The 15,075-nt window shown below is 34.9% G+C and overlaps 1 protein-coding gene across 11 annotated transcripts in view; it reads left to right on the forward strand.

The window, feature by feature from the left end:
- MIER1 (MIER1 transcriptional regulator) overlaps positions 1–15,075 on the forward strand; it is a 61,829-nt gene that overhangs the window by 9,765 nt on the left and 36,989 nt on the right. For 8 of the 11 annotated variants that reach the window (XM_031030322.2, XM_031030329.2, XM_031030327.2 and 5 more), the window contains 2 exons: positions 4,974–4,998; positions 10,009–10,154. In XM_031030322.2, coding sequence (XP_030886182.1) covers positions 4,974–4,998; positions 10,009–10,154 — 171 coding nt within the window. Of the gene's footprint in view, positions 1–4,973; positions 4,999–5,131; positions 5,169–10,008; positions 10,155–15,075 lie in introns of all 11 variants that reach the window. The other 3 variants (XM_031030333.2, XM_081818598.1, XM_081818599.1) reach the window with 2 other exon arrangements.

Raw genomic sequence — 15,075 nt, forward strand, 5'->3', positions numbered from 1 at the left:
ATCTTTCTATCTTAGGGAAAATGAAACTGAGCAGAGTTAATGCAGTTTGTCCTAGGTTGTGCATTTAGGCTGTGGCACAATTAAGAGTGGGACCCAGGCTTCTGAATTCCTAGTGCTTAATAATAGCAGTTCATCCTCTGAATTATTATTGCTGTAGTCAATTTGCTAGTTTTACCACCAAGATTTTCTTCATCTTTTTTATGCCCCAGAATTCCTCAGGGGAAAGAAGTGATTTAGTTTTGTATAGAGGAAGAGAAATGGTGAGCACAGTTCCCCTGTCTTCTCCACCTGGAGGAGGGCCTTTAACTCCTTCTTGGCTTCTATCCCCATAACTCTGAGAATCTCTGATTTAGTGTCTAAATTACTAAGCAGGTGATGATAACAAAGAAATGGTGATGGAATTGGTTTGAGGGGAGAAATTAGTTCAGACAGGTATGTTCATTGAAAATATGCTTTTGATTGCCTGGAATATAGGAGTCTAATGATTACTTCATGTTTTTACTACCTTATTTTTTTTAATAATTATAATATTCTAGATTACCATGTTCTAGAAAAATACAAAAGAGAAACATTTGAACAGATCTGAGGCATTGAATTTGTTACAACTATTAGCAACTTCATCAACTAAATCATATATATGGGTGAAGGTATAAAAGTTAAGTTTCATTTTTTAATTTGATTTAGTTTACTCATACTCTGTGTGGCTGTCTAGTGTTATGTTTTCCATCTCAGGTAATTATATATGCACCTAAAAGAAAACTAGGTTATTTTTCTAAATTACGCACTTGTTAAAAAAAAAAAAAGTGGCAAGTACTAAGTTTTCTTAAAAATCTAGAAGTAGAGGAAGAAAATGAAAATAGCCAATAATTCCACAAGATAATCTCCACTAACTTTCTTTAAAAAAAAACAAAACAGTAATGCTAACAAGTGGTTAGAAAATTCCAACAGTGTAGAAAGGTATAAATGAAAAACCCTTCTCTCCCCTACCCGTTTCCTAGAGGTATTTACTGTTAACAGATTCTTGTATATACTTATGGAGAAAAAAATTTTAATGTGTATTCCAGCCCAGTTTACCCCCTACTCTACACTTTTTTTTTTCCATTTCTAATACATGCATGAATAAATATGTGTATATATTTTTTACATTTTTTTTTCCTCATTCTCCACAGATTTTTGTGTCATTCTTTTTAATGGATTATTAGTGCTTAAATGTTTGGAAGACTTGTATTTCATTTCTAACTAGTTAAATGATAGACATTAAAATATTTTCCCAATTTTTTGCTATGAGCCACTTTATGGTAAATGACTGTTATCGATATATCTTAGTACGATTTTTTAGGCATATCAGTAGGGTAATTTCATATTAGCAAAATGATCACTAGAACGGTTAAACCAACTCATTTTTCTACCAATAATGTATGAGTGCATTTTAAATACATTTTAACCTCCAACGAAAAATCTTTACTACTTGCATTTTATAGTTTGTGCTTTTTCTAAAAATAGATACTGTTACAAATGAGTATCTGTTTAACAGCTTTAGTTTTATTTTTCCCCTCCTTCACCCTTTCCAGTTTACTGTGTCATTAATGGTAGATGTTTCAGGTTTTCCTGGAGAGTATTGTTAGAGATACCAATTCCTTAGGAGACATAAATAGTAGTCTGACATGACAGATGACAACTTGCAGTCACATTTTAAACATGCTTTGAACACATGAAAACCATTTTAAAAAGAAAGAGAAAGTAAGGGGGAGGAAGGAAAGAGGTAAAGAGAAAACATTTTTAACATAGTTGTTTCCTTGGGAGATATGGAAGCATTCAGGTCCTAGACTTCAGTTCCACCTTCACCACCTACCATGGAAGCTTGATGAAGTCACTTTATCTCCTTGGGTTTGCTAATCTATAAAATGAGGTAGGCAGGGCATGTGTTATTGTCAGGTATATAGTTATGATCAAGTAACTTTATTCTTTTGAAAAAATGTAGTACTACAGAAATGTAAGCTGGTTCTGCTATTCCCTTAAGTACCTAAATAAAAAGTGTTCTTATTTCATACTGAAATTTCCTGTATTGTGATACTAAACTCTTATTTAGAAAAATAATTGTTTTGTCTTTGGGCTGGGCAAAGATAATGTTTATAGTATAAACTGTTTCCAAATGCCGAGTTTCTAGAAACTCAATTTTTAATTTAACTGAATAGAATTAACTTTCAAGAAACTAATCTCACTCTCACCCTCCCCAAGCTGAAACAATGGGATTTTATTTTGAACATAGAATACTAAAATGTATGTCTAGAGGCAGACCATCCCTGCTTCCCCTCCCCCATCCTAATCTAGGTATACATCACTTAAATCACAGTTCTTGAAACATTCCAGTATTTCTGACGTAAAATGAACATTAATGCTATCTTTGAATAATGGGTAGTTTTACTTTATGCCAGCTAAGCTTACAAATGCTACCAGTTCTCTAAACATTTGGTATCTTAATTATTGGAAAATATTTGGGGCCTTTTTCAGAACTTTAAAGTTATAGATAACTTTACCAAGTGCTGTTTGAGGCCTTTTACAAACTACAGACACCATTCACAATCCAGTATCTTCATTATTGCCAATATCTAACATCAGTGAAAATAAACCTTTTATTCTTCTGTAGGATAACATTTTTAATCAGAAGCCCCTTTTTATGAGAAGACTGTTAAATGGAATAATTATTGGAGTTTTATTGGCTTAAAAAAAACCTAAATGTTCAAAGAGCTATTTCTTTTAAGCTCCTAATTTGAAAGAAATGCTGGGTTTTTTTGTTTTGCCCTGCAAATCATTTCGAAAGTTTATTAAAAAGGAAAAACAGCACTGTGAGGCTACTTTGTGGATGGCGAATCTGGAACCAGATGAAGATAAGTCATCATTGCTGTAGCCTTGGACAGATACTGTGCTTAAACTTGGGAAATAAAGCATAATTGCATGACATAAAAGTGGATTAATACTTTAAAATATTGATTTGCTCTGTAATAATTTGTGTGGTGGTTAAATCCATTTTGAGCTAGAAATGTGTAGCTCTGCCCAAAAGATCTAGAAACCCTTTTTATAGTTACATTACTCTATCACCCTGCTCTCCAGCTTCCTGTTAGAGGAATAGAATTAAAAAGTAGCACTGTTTTAACTCTATTGTGGCAAAGTAACTTTTAAGTAAAGATAGTGGTGTGACACTTGAAAATCTATTAATACTGAATACCGTCAGTCTTATTAAAATAAAAGACTTGATTATAACATATAGTCAAGAACCATTCTAAGCATTAGAAGGAAAAAAAACAGGACTCTTGGAAAAGTGTGCTTCAAAAGAACCTAAGTTATCATGTACAATCTAGAATGTCATACTTAGTACAATAACATAATGTGGACAGTTTTCAAAATGGAGTTTTAATACTTTATAAGAAATTTGTCTTAGATGCCTAGCTTTTGAAAATTAGGCACTTCCCTTGTTTTATTTTGTTTTTTCTTGACTCTCTGCCCCATTACTTAGCAGAAAGAGGGAAAATACAGATCTTTCTCGACTTATGATGGGGCTCTGTCCTGATAAGCCTATCATAAGTTGAAAGTATCATTAAGTCAAAATGCATTTAATATACCTAACCTACTGAAAGAACATCTTAGCTTAGGCTGGCTTATCCCAAACATGCTCAGAATACTTACATTAGCCTACAGTTGGGTAGAATCCTTTAACACAAAGCCTATTTTATAATAAAATGTTGAATATCTCATGTAATTTATTGAATACTAGACTGAAAGTGAACAACAGAAAGGTTATATGGGTACACAGTGTTTATAAGTGTATTGGTTGTTGTTTACCCTCGTGATTGCATGCCTGACTGGGAGTTGCAGCTTGCTGCCACTGCCCAGCATCACAAGATAGTATCATACCACATATTGCTAGCCCAGGAAAAAAATCAAAATTTGAAGTTCAGTTTCTACTGAACACCTATTGCTTTTGCACGGTCGTAAAGTTGAGAAATGGTTAAGTTGAGCCATCGTTGTTGGGGGCTATCTGTACTAGAATAACCCTATCTCTTTGCTAATGCTTTTGGCCTTCCAGCATCTCTGACTTCTAATGGGCATGAAATAGCTCTGAATGAATAGGAAAGGTTTTAATTATGAAGTGTATGTCATTTGAAACATTTAGTTTTTGTTATTTATAGAAGTTTGTGTTTGTAGATGACTTGTTTATAGTTATAAATTAACTGAATTTAGATAAAATGTAGCCACAAATTGTCAAGTGGTGATATTACTGAAATAAGTTGCTAGCTAGCAATTTTATCTTTAAATTTTTTAAGTGCTTATAGTTAAATATATAAGGAGTAGAATGCTACAGTAGAAGCAGCATTTTAATTGGGAATGTAATTTTTCCATCAGATAACTTGACTTTAGCTTGAAGCTTACTAATTCTTTGATAATTTAAAAATATGTTGTTTGTGAGTAAAGTTAACCTAATGTACTGTTTGGTGCTTAATAACATTTTACTTTTTCCTTCTGCTTTCTTAAAATATAACTTTTATTTAAAATAATGTCTTAAAAGTGTTTTGGCCTCCCTTCTCCCACACATTTTAAGCCAGAGACCAGCTTGATAGCAAACCTTGTGTGTAATTTCCTCTGTCTTGATTGGAGAAAATATTTTAGAAAGTTCCAAGATCTAAAATCAGATCTCTTAAACGACATATGTTATGAGACCCATATTTGCCTTTAAAATCTGAATTCCTTATTTTTGTCTTTGTTTCTAGATTCAGGAATGTTTGGAATTTTTTAATGTTTAAATATAATGTCAGAGAAAGGATTATATGGAAGGTTTTAGTTTGTCTTGGACAATTCAGACATTAGAACTTACTATGGTTTTTGGTGTCATGCTTGTCATTGAATAATTCCTATAATTTTGTGAAGATTTACTACACAAAGATGATAATTTTTCTTCTTTTCTCCCCCTCCCCCAGCCATCTGTTGAGTCTTCGAGTCCAGGTAAGTATTTTCTATATTTTCTATAATCTCTATTTGACTAACATTTGTCCTATTAGTTATAAAAAGGCTAGAGGAGTTAGACTATCATCTGACTTGCTTTTCTTCTGAATGCTTCTTTTCTCTGGGGAAAAAGAAATGGATGAAATATTTGACTGCCCATGAAAGTACAGGTGAGGCTGCTGTGAGTTCAACCTCATGACTATTTTTGGGTTCACTTTTTTTATGAATTACTGTGTGTATTTCTTACAGGTTTTAATTGCTATTTGATTTCAAGTATATATGAAGTGTATTTTTTCAAAAGGAGTCACTACTTAGAAATATTTGCTTGTGTAGGAAACTCAAAGTATTTGAGAAAAAAATTAATGTATTTAGTGAGGGAGAAAAAAATAATATAAGAACATTAAAAAATGAATAATGTCGTAAATTAAGGTTATGTTTAGATGCACACCATATAGCTTTGGAGCTACGTATTCTCTTACAAATACAGTACAGATTCATTTTTTCTTAACTTAGAGGTTGCAAACATGTGGTATTTGAACCATATCTGGGCCACACATGTTTTTTGTTTGGCCAGTGTCGTGATCTTAAAAATTAGAATGTTTTTTATATAAAATCTGTATTTAGGCTTCTTACGATTAGTCAGAGGTTCTAGCACTACTAAGTATAGCATTCCTGTATAGCAACAATTGGTTGGAGCTAAAGAGCAGTCAGGAAAGAGTCCAGTCCTTGCCTCAGTGTCCAGGGACTTCAAGAGAGAGGGCAGCCTTCTATAATGGAGTATGTGAATTAAGGAACAGCTCAGTATAGCATAAGAGTCAGAAAGGGAGCTCTCTGAGATAGGGTAGTGTTCTATTTGAAAGCATCTCATATATATTGGATATTTAGGTATGATGTATTACTGAATTTTCCAGATTATTGAAGCAGTCTTTCTATGTTGTAAGTTTTAGAAAGAATGTTTGTAAAAATTATATGCCTTTTGTAATGGTTTGGGGTCATTTTCACAAACACAAATCACTGTACTCTGTGTAGTACAATGTATCAAGTAGGAGCTAGACTAGAATACCTCCAGATCCCTTCTAAATGGTTAGTGTGCTGCCAATTGACTGTGAGTTTTGTCATATTTATTTCAGCTGAGATGTCTTACTCTTTCTAATATGCTTGGAAGTAAAGTATATTAGGCTTTGTGACATTTCTGAAACTCAAGGATTTTTTTTTAACTTCCTAGTTTATAAATATGTTCTGGATGGTTGAGGTTGGAAGTAATCTGACCTCAGATAAATAGTAGATTATTGTATCCTTTTTAGGACATGGAATTGTTCCCAGTATTTTTTTTTCCTTTCAAACACAGACATCTTTTCATCGAAAAAATAGGTTCTAGTTGTTTTTGTTAATGTTGTCACACTGCAAATAGACTGCGTTTTAGATATATGTATTTTTAAGATTTTATTTATTGACAGAGAAAGAGAGAGGAATCACAAGTAGCCAGAGTGGCAGGCAGAGGGAGAGGGAGAAGCAGGCCCCCTGCTGAGCAGAGAGCCCAGTGCAGGGGCTCCATCCCAGGTTCTGGGATCCTGGGATCGTGACTTGAGTCAAAGGCAGACGCTTAACAGACTGAGCTACCCAGGCGCCCCTAGATATTTTTCTATGAATTTTTGAGACATTCATCAGGTAATATATAGGCACAAAAAAAGTAATTACTTTAAACATGATATTAATAAATAGCTTTCTCATTTTCCATTGCATTTGAATCGGCTTAGGCTGAACTTGAATAGTGGAGTTTGAAGAATAAAACATCTTTGATGGCCTTTACTACTTGCTGAATGCTTATACAAATAGATTGATTTTTTTGTATTGTTTTGTTTTTGTTTTCAGACTAAGGAAGATCTTTTGAAGTAGTGTTTGTAATATCAGGCTTCTGCCCAAAGAGAATATATACTGTTCTTATAAGTAATACTAGTTGTAGGCAGTTAACAAAAGTTGGTGGAAAAAGAGTAGGAATAGAGGCTTCGTGTCAAAAAATTTTTTTGGTCCGCTGGTAAAAGGCTATGGCTTTTGTAACATCTGTACTTTGGAATTGATGTTACTAATAATAATCACATGACCCAGGCTCAGTGGTTTATCCCTAGACTTTACCAGTGTAAACCCGTGGAGGCACAATACAGGGTTTTACCTGTAAGACTTGTAGCCATTAGAGGGGGAGATTTAGGGAAGGGAAGGAAATAAAATGATTAAATGAGTGCACATGATATGTTATAAACAATTTATCTTTTGACTCTTTGAAAGATGTAAGATACCTTTTAGTAATTTTGCAGTAAGATGTAATTTTTTGACCAAACTGATCTTTGCCTTAACTCTGAAGCAAAATATTTACTTACACAAAGCACCAGATTCCCTACCTCTAATAATTTATTTAGGGATTTTTACTCTAGGAGTAAAGCTCTAGGAGCTCTAGGAGACAGCGTAACAGTGGGCCTAGTAATTAACAGAAAGGAATAGGATGGTTACTTGGTTTCAACAAGGTAAAAAAGAAGTCAGATGAAACCAAGAAGTTAGATTAAGGCAAGAAAAGAAGTGAAATTGTAAGTTAGTAGAAAACAGTGTGGTGTATATGTGGAGAAAGGATTGGAGTGAGAAGGGGAAAAAGGTTTACCTACCCTTTGGTATTTCAAGTAGTGCAAGGGTGAGGTGGCAAAGCTTTGCAAATGACAACAAAAAATGGGAGACTTTAAGTAATAGAACACTCATAACTTGATGCTGTGTATTCATGTGAGTTTTGTTTTGTTACTTTAGTTAGTGAAAGTATAAGTAGTTAGGAATTAAGCATAATTAGTTTTTTTACAATATTTGCATTCAATAGGAATTATATTATGATTAGGATAATAGTATATTCAGGGTGGTGGTGTGAGGTGGTTTTAGGATCTTCCTGCCTACAAAGGAGAAGAAAAATACAGCATCATTTGTAGGAATACATGATTATTGACTAAGTGTCCTAGAAGATTGCTGGGTGAACTGAAAAGTTTTGGGAACATTTTTCATTAAAAACTCAAGAAGAAGGGATAATGATTGGGACAAAACTGCAGCTAAATCAAGGGTTCTCAAACTGCTCTCCTATAGAACTCTTGTGTCCAGTCCCTCAACCAGTACTAAGATGCCATAATAAAATTATGCCATGCCATTTCTTTCCAAAGAAATTAATAGTATATATAATATGAAATGTATTTTTATTTTTAAGTCATTCTAAAACATTGATAGTTTTTTAACTCATTTGTGTTATGAGGTGATACCTGATTTAGAAATATCTATTTAGTTATTTTATATTTAATATCAATATTGTGTTCTTCAAAGAGCAGAATGACCTCTTAGTGCTTTACCACCTGACCTGGCTTGCAGTTCACACATCTTAGTAAAAACAGGTTCTCTTCAGGGCCCCTGGGTGGCTTAGTCGGTTAAGCGTCCGACTCTCGATCTCAGCTCGTCTTGATCTCAGGGTTGTGAGTTCAAGCCCTTTGTTGGGCTCCACGCTGGGTGTGGAGCCTACTTAAAAAAAATTTTTTTTTTTTTTTTAAAGAAAAATAGGTTCTCTTCAAGTATTCTTTGAGGCAAGATACCTACTGTCTCTGAGGCTGGGGCTTGCAGGAGGTTTGAAGTACAGTAAAAGCGCAGGCATTGGAATTAGCAGACCCAGGATTTAAATTCCATCCTTGCCACCTACTGGCTCTGTGGGTTTAAATATGCTGCTTAAACTCTCTGAGCCTCAAGTTTTTGTTTTTGTTCATAGGATTGTTTGAAGATTAAATGAGATATAATGTATGTGGCGTACTTGAGCCATAGTATTAGGCACACAATAAGCACTCAAAAAGTGGTGTTTACACTGAAAATTGAGGGAGATGACAAGAACCCTGAGCCTTGGGCACCCCATTATCCCTAGTACTCTGTTTTTCAAGAAATCAACCTTTAACTCTGTTTTACCTACTGGTCCTCTTACTGGTCTGAAGGAAGGTTTTATATTGATGTAATATATTACTAATTAATGATATTAACCTTTATTAATTAATATAACTTTATTAACATAACTTTTAACAGTTTAAATTGATTAAAAAATTGCTAATTGATTTTTTAAATGTTAAATAACTCATTTATTAGTAAAAAATGCTTTTGCAAACTTAAGTCCAGGTTTGGCAATAGCCAAATGTGGGGATAGTTTACAGAATGTATATGCCGAGCACTTGCAATCTAATATTACATGCTTGACCCTATTGAGTACAGCAGTATTCCCCAGCCACCAGGCTAAAAATAGATTAGCTTACACATCAGTTACCTATTGGTGTATTTTTAATGACTTTCATAAGAGTTCTATATGCAGTTTTTAATAAATTTTGCTTTTATATTCTATATCAGAATTATTTCAGACCAAAATCAACTAAGTTAAGAACAGCTACCTGTATGTTAAAATATATTTTTGTGGAAGAGCTAATAGAATAATATTTGAGTGCAGCTGTATTTTCATTAGACTGTTTGTTCAGATGACTTTGTATTTCACATGACTATGTATTCTCATGGGCCATGAGGGTTCATGCTCATTGGGTCTATTAAATATCAAATGATTAAGAATTGTGATTTTTTCCCACACAAATGATCGTTCTATTTTTGATATGACCCTTTATTCTTTGCAACTGAAATTTCATGTTTAGATGACAGTACTTTTTAAAAGCTACATACTTTTTTAAAGCTATACTCTCCTCCCACCCCGCATATTAGTTGCAGTTTTAACTGTGAATATATAGAGGTGAAAGAGGGCAAAAAATAATCCCTTAGAGAAGAGAGTTTTTGCAGGAGGTTGGTGATGAGTGTAAGGGCAAGAATTTTAGAAAACAAATAAGACTTGATGTGCATAGCTTTTCCCTGATACTTTTATTTGACTTCTGCCCAGCTTCATATAACATACACATTAAATTAATATTAATAACACTTAATTTGGTTTACCAAACTTTTTAAAATATTCTTTACCAGGAGGTTCAGCAACATCAGATGACCATGAATTTGATCCATCAGCTGACATGCTGGTTCATGATTTTGATGATGAACGAACATTAGAAGAGGAAGAAATGATGGAAGGAGAAACAAACTTCAGTTCTGAAATAGAGGATCTTGCAAGGGTAAATAAACACTAAGAGCTAGAGGATGAAGTAGTCATGGCTTTTTTGCGGAGAGTAGTCATGGCTTTTTTGCAGAGAGGAAATACTTGAAATTTTGGGTCTCTACCTTTGTTTTGGGGGAAAAGTGGTGTTGTATATAATTGATACTGAAAAATTTTATGTGGTTGTAGGTGCGATATTTAAAGTTTGAAATGAAAGGCATTTTTTTTTTTAAATAACTATTTGGAATAGAATTAAAATAGTTACTTTAGTAAAACATCACAGGTATCCAGTCACAGATGGGCTATATAAAGAGGTGCTTGGGTGGCTCAGTCGGTTAAGTGTCCTACTCTTGATTTCAGCTCAGGATTGTGAGATCAAGTCAGGTTGTTGGGCTCTGCACTGGGTGTGGAGCCTGCTTAAGATTCTCTCTCTCCCTCTGCCCCTCCACCCCTTTCCTGCTCTCTAAAAAAAAAGTATGCTGAATTTCCTCATACATACCTCTGTCCTCCCCCACTTGCTGACCTTTTACTTAATACCCTTTCAGAGCCAGAATTTCTTAATAGTGGTTACCATCTTCCTCATTTCCCATTTATTCCATAAAATACTCTAGATAGTCTCTGCCCTTTCCTGTCAAGATGACCAATGATTTTATTGTTCTATGCATCAGTCACTTTACTTCACTCTCAGCCATATTCAACAGTTAACACTCCCTTCTCTTATTTGAATTCTGGAGTACCCCACTGTCCAGTTTTTCTTATCTGTTTGTTTCTATTCAGTGCCCTTTGCAGACTCATCTTCCTTCACCCAAGGTTTAAATTTGGAATTCCCCAATTCTCTGTTTTGCACTTTTCTTCTGTCTGTAAATTAGTGCTCCTCAAAATGTAGTATGAAGGTCAGCTGCTTCAGAATCGCTCATGGACTTAAGAAATGCAGATTCCTATACCTCTCCCCAGGCATACTGAATTAGAATCTCTGGAATGTAATGTATACACACCATTTGAAAATTATTGATTAGGTGATCTGATTTAATCTATTCCCATGATATCCGTATTCTTTATTTTTCTAGCATTAACATATTCCTTGTCCCTAGTTTTGTTTATCTAACCTTCCCTACTTGACATTTCTGCTTGGATATCTCAATAGACATCTTTAAATTTTAAATGTCCTAAGGGCGCCTGGGTGGCTTAGTTGGTTAAGCGTCTGACTCTTTTTTTGGCTCAGGTCATGATCTCAGGGTCCTGGGTCCAACCCCACATCGGGCTCTGTGCTCAGCGGGGAGTCGGCTTGAATATTCTCTCTCTCTGCCCCACCCCTGGCTCGTGTGTTTGTGTGTGTGCTCTTTCTCTCGCTAACATAAATAAATAAAAATCTTTTAAAAAAATTATTTAAAAATAGGCACGCCTGGGTGGCTCAGTTGTTAAGCGTCCGCCTTCGGCTCAGGTCATGATCCCAGGGTCCTGGGATCGAGCCCCGCACTGGGCTCCCTGCTCAGCGGGAAACCTGCTTCTCCCTCTCCCACTCCCCCTGCTTGTGTTCCCTCTCTCGCTATCTCTCTGTCAAAAATAAATAAAATCTTTTTAAAAAATTTCTTTAAAAATAAGTTTAAATGTCCAAAGCAGAACTGTTGATTGATGTTCTTCCTCCATCTGTTCCTTCCCTGTCTTCAGCTTGATAAAAAATGGCACTATATTGTACCTTGTTGCCTAAGTCAGAAATCAGGGAGTCCTCTTCCTTCATTCCCAGTACTCAGTCTTAAATAAGCTTATCATTTCTACCCACAAAGATACCTCTTATCTGATTGTTGTTCCATCTCTGCTGCCACTGCCCAGGTCACCATTTCTAGCCTAGACTATTTATAGTAACTTCCTAACTAGATTCTCCCCATTTCCTCTTTTACCACTCTTCCCTCCAGGATATTTCTATAGTAGCCATGATGGTCTTTTCAAAATACAAATCCATGTGTGTCAGCCTTTTATTTAAAATTTCTTCAGTGGTTTCCTGTTAAACAAGAAGAAAATCGAGATTCCTTGACTTGGCCAGCAAGGCCACCTGTTTGATAGGGTCCTTCAGCCATGTATTATAGTGCCTCTGTCATGCTCTTAAATAGCCACATCAGCTGCTTCTGTTCTTAGAAGTGCTTTTTCTTTGTGCTTCAAGGCTTTTCAGCTCATTCCTGCTCCTTGATAACGTGCTTTGAGACTGACTCTTTATCCTCTTAAGTCTGGGCTTAATGTTTCCTCCTCAGAAGGACCTTAACCTGTCTCCTAATTAGCTTTTTTTAAAACCACTATACCCCATTCAATGCTTTCTTATAACTAACACAATTTGTAATTACATGTTTGTCTAATTTATTATCTGAATCCTCCTTTAGTTCTATGACGGGAGGGACAGTTTTTGTTTTATTCACCAGTGTATTTCCTGGTACTTAGCAAGAGTGGTCAGACATTTTGAATGAATGGATAAATCAATCTGGTATGCTCTAATTTAAAATGTCCTACATAAATGATCTGCACTCCATGATAAAAAGAACATAAATAAGACATCGTGTCAGTCTTTAAGCATTTGGAATACATAATATCATGGAAAAATGAATTGTACTTTTGTGGTAATAAAGACTAATTTGTGTTTCGGAATTTTAGTCTGGAACTTTTTAAAGTGTACATTTAAAGAGCTAGAAAAGGAATCCTATTAATATCTAGTTAAATCTTGTCAGATGGTCCCATTTTGGATCTTTTAGTAATTAAAGCTGGCTTATAATGCCTAAGCAATTCAATATTTTATTAAGCCAAAAAACAGAATTGGTTTTAGGGGCAATGATGTATAGCTGTTATAAAAGCTTTTCAAGAATGAGTTAAAAGTACATGAAGAGCCTGGAGTCAAAACTATTCTTTCTTTATTTTATTTTTTTAAAAGATTTTATTTATTTATTTGACAGAGAGAGACACAGCGAGAGAGGGAACACAAGTAGGGGGAGTGGGAGAGAGAGAGCAGGCTCCCCACTGAGCAGGGAGCCCGATGTGGGGCTCGATCCCAGGACCCTCGGATCATGACCTGAGCTGAAGGCAGCTGCTTAACGACTGAGCCACCCATGCGCCCCAAAACTATTCTTTAGAAGAGGCTGGAAAGTCATTCAGAAGACTGGTATAATTTGTTTGAATGATTCAGAACCTAGTTGAACATTGAAAGAAACAATCATAGTCACTTCATATATTCATTAAGTGGAAAGGCAGTTATTTGCCTATATTTCATAGAAATTTCTATTGCTTTAGATATATTTTCGTTTCTGAATAACCCATCCATGGGATAACATTTAAAGGAGGAAAATGTTATATTTTCCATTTTCTCACATTCTGCATTACTCAACTATTTGAGTAAGTAGTTACTTAAGAGGAGATAATCAGTACAGGTTATGTGGTAGAATGATTATTGTTTTCTTCTGTTTTGGAAAATAGGCTGTCACATTTAATTAGTACAAAATCGCTAATAAGCTTTGCTAAAAGTTTGGATGTGTATTGTCTTTTACTGTTTCTCCTTTATTCTCTGCCTCCTTCAGTCTTTTAAAGCCTCCCCAAATTTGCTTTCAAATGACCCTTCTTAGGGGAAAAAAACTTAAAGTAGAATTATTTGTAGAGGATATAGAAAGAAAGAGACAGGGAACCAGTCTTTTATCATTCTCTTCATCCAGGCAGTCTTACACCTTCTCAGATGCTTCTAGCTTTTCCCAGAATAATTAAGACATAGGTTTAAGTTGTGCAAAATCACCAATGCTTTCATCTGTAACCTGCCGCTAAGCTAGTTCAGGGCCAGTATAATTATAAACTCTTTAGGTATGAACCAAACTAAACTTTTTTTTTTTAATTTAAAAAATGAAGATTTTCTCATATTGATTACTGATTTTCTTTTATAGAAACGAAACATTACAGCTCTGTCAAGAATTGGTTAGTTGGTTTTTACCTGGCATGTTATATGCAGCGGACTTTTGATGTAATTATGGCAGAATTCTGACAGTTGATTCATTCAGGAGTTATCAATAACTGCATGGCCTGTAGTTTTAAGTTCATTGAAAAGTAGCTTTTCATAGAAGATGCTTTGATGTTTGTTATTACATTTCAGTACAGTTCAAATACAGGTATAAAGCTTAATATTATAAAAGGTGGATATATAAGTTTACCATTTAAATATTTTAGTAGAATTAGATACACAGGTTAGAATTTATTGTGGTGATCTTAGAGAGTGTCAGAATCATTCCCATAGTAAATAGACTTTTTGCTAGAAATAGCAATATGTAGGCCGGTTTAACTTTTTCAGATGTATTCTTAAAATTCATAGTCTTGCTTTGAATGGCACAATTGTAGTGGTCTATTTGGGAGAAGAGGGATCGGGATCAGCTATCTCTTTATGTATTTATCTGTATTTTTAAAAAATCACATTATAGGGGCACCTGGGTGGCTCAGTTGTTGAGCGTCTGCCTTCGGCTCAGGTCATGATCCTGGGATTGAGCCCCGCATCGGGCTCCCTGCTCCGCGGGAAGCCTGCTTCTCCCTCTCTCACTCCCCCGCTTGTGTTCCTTCTCTCGCTATCTCTCTCTGTCAGATAAATAAATAAAATCTTTAAAAAAAAAATCACATTATCATAATATTATACTTAATATTCACTTTGAAGTGCCAGACACATACCATCTGATGAATCTCCAGAACTAGAAAATAAAAACTAAAATGTGAGAGCTTGAGTACTTTTTGAAGTATACACACAAGAATTACATTGAATAAAAAGAAACCCGAGTGTGGGGATTATAAAGAAACGTTCAGTGCCTCCATCCCTTTATAGTTTATCTTATAGTGAAACCCCAACCCCAAGAGGTTAGTTACCTCAGGAACTGTCTCTGTAGTCCAATCTGGATATAGTCCCCTGGACCATCCTGGCTAGAAATCAGTCTCTT

Source organism: Leptonychotes weddellii, chromosome 4 (genome assembly GCF_054177405.1).
Source record: "Leptonychotes weddellii isolate Sample4059 chromosome 4, ASM5417740v2, whole genome shotgun sequence".
Taxonomy (NCBI): Eukaryota; Metazoa; Chordata; class Mammalia; order Carnivora; family Phocidae; genus Leptonychotes; species Leptonychotes weddellii.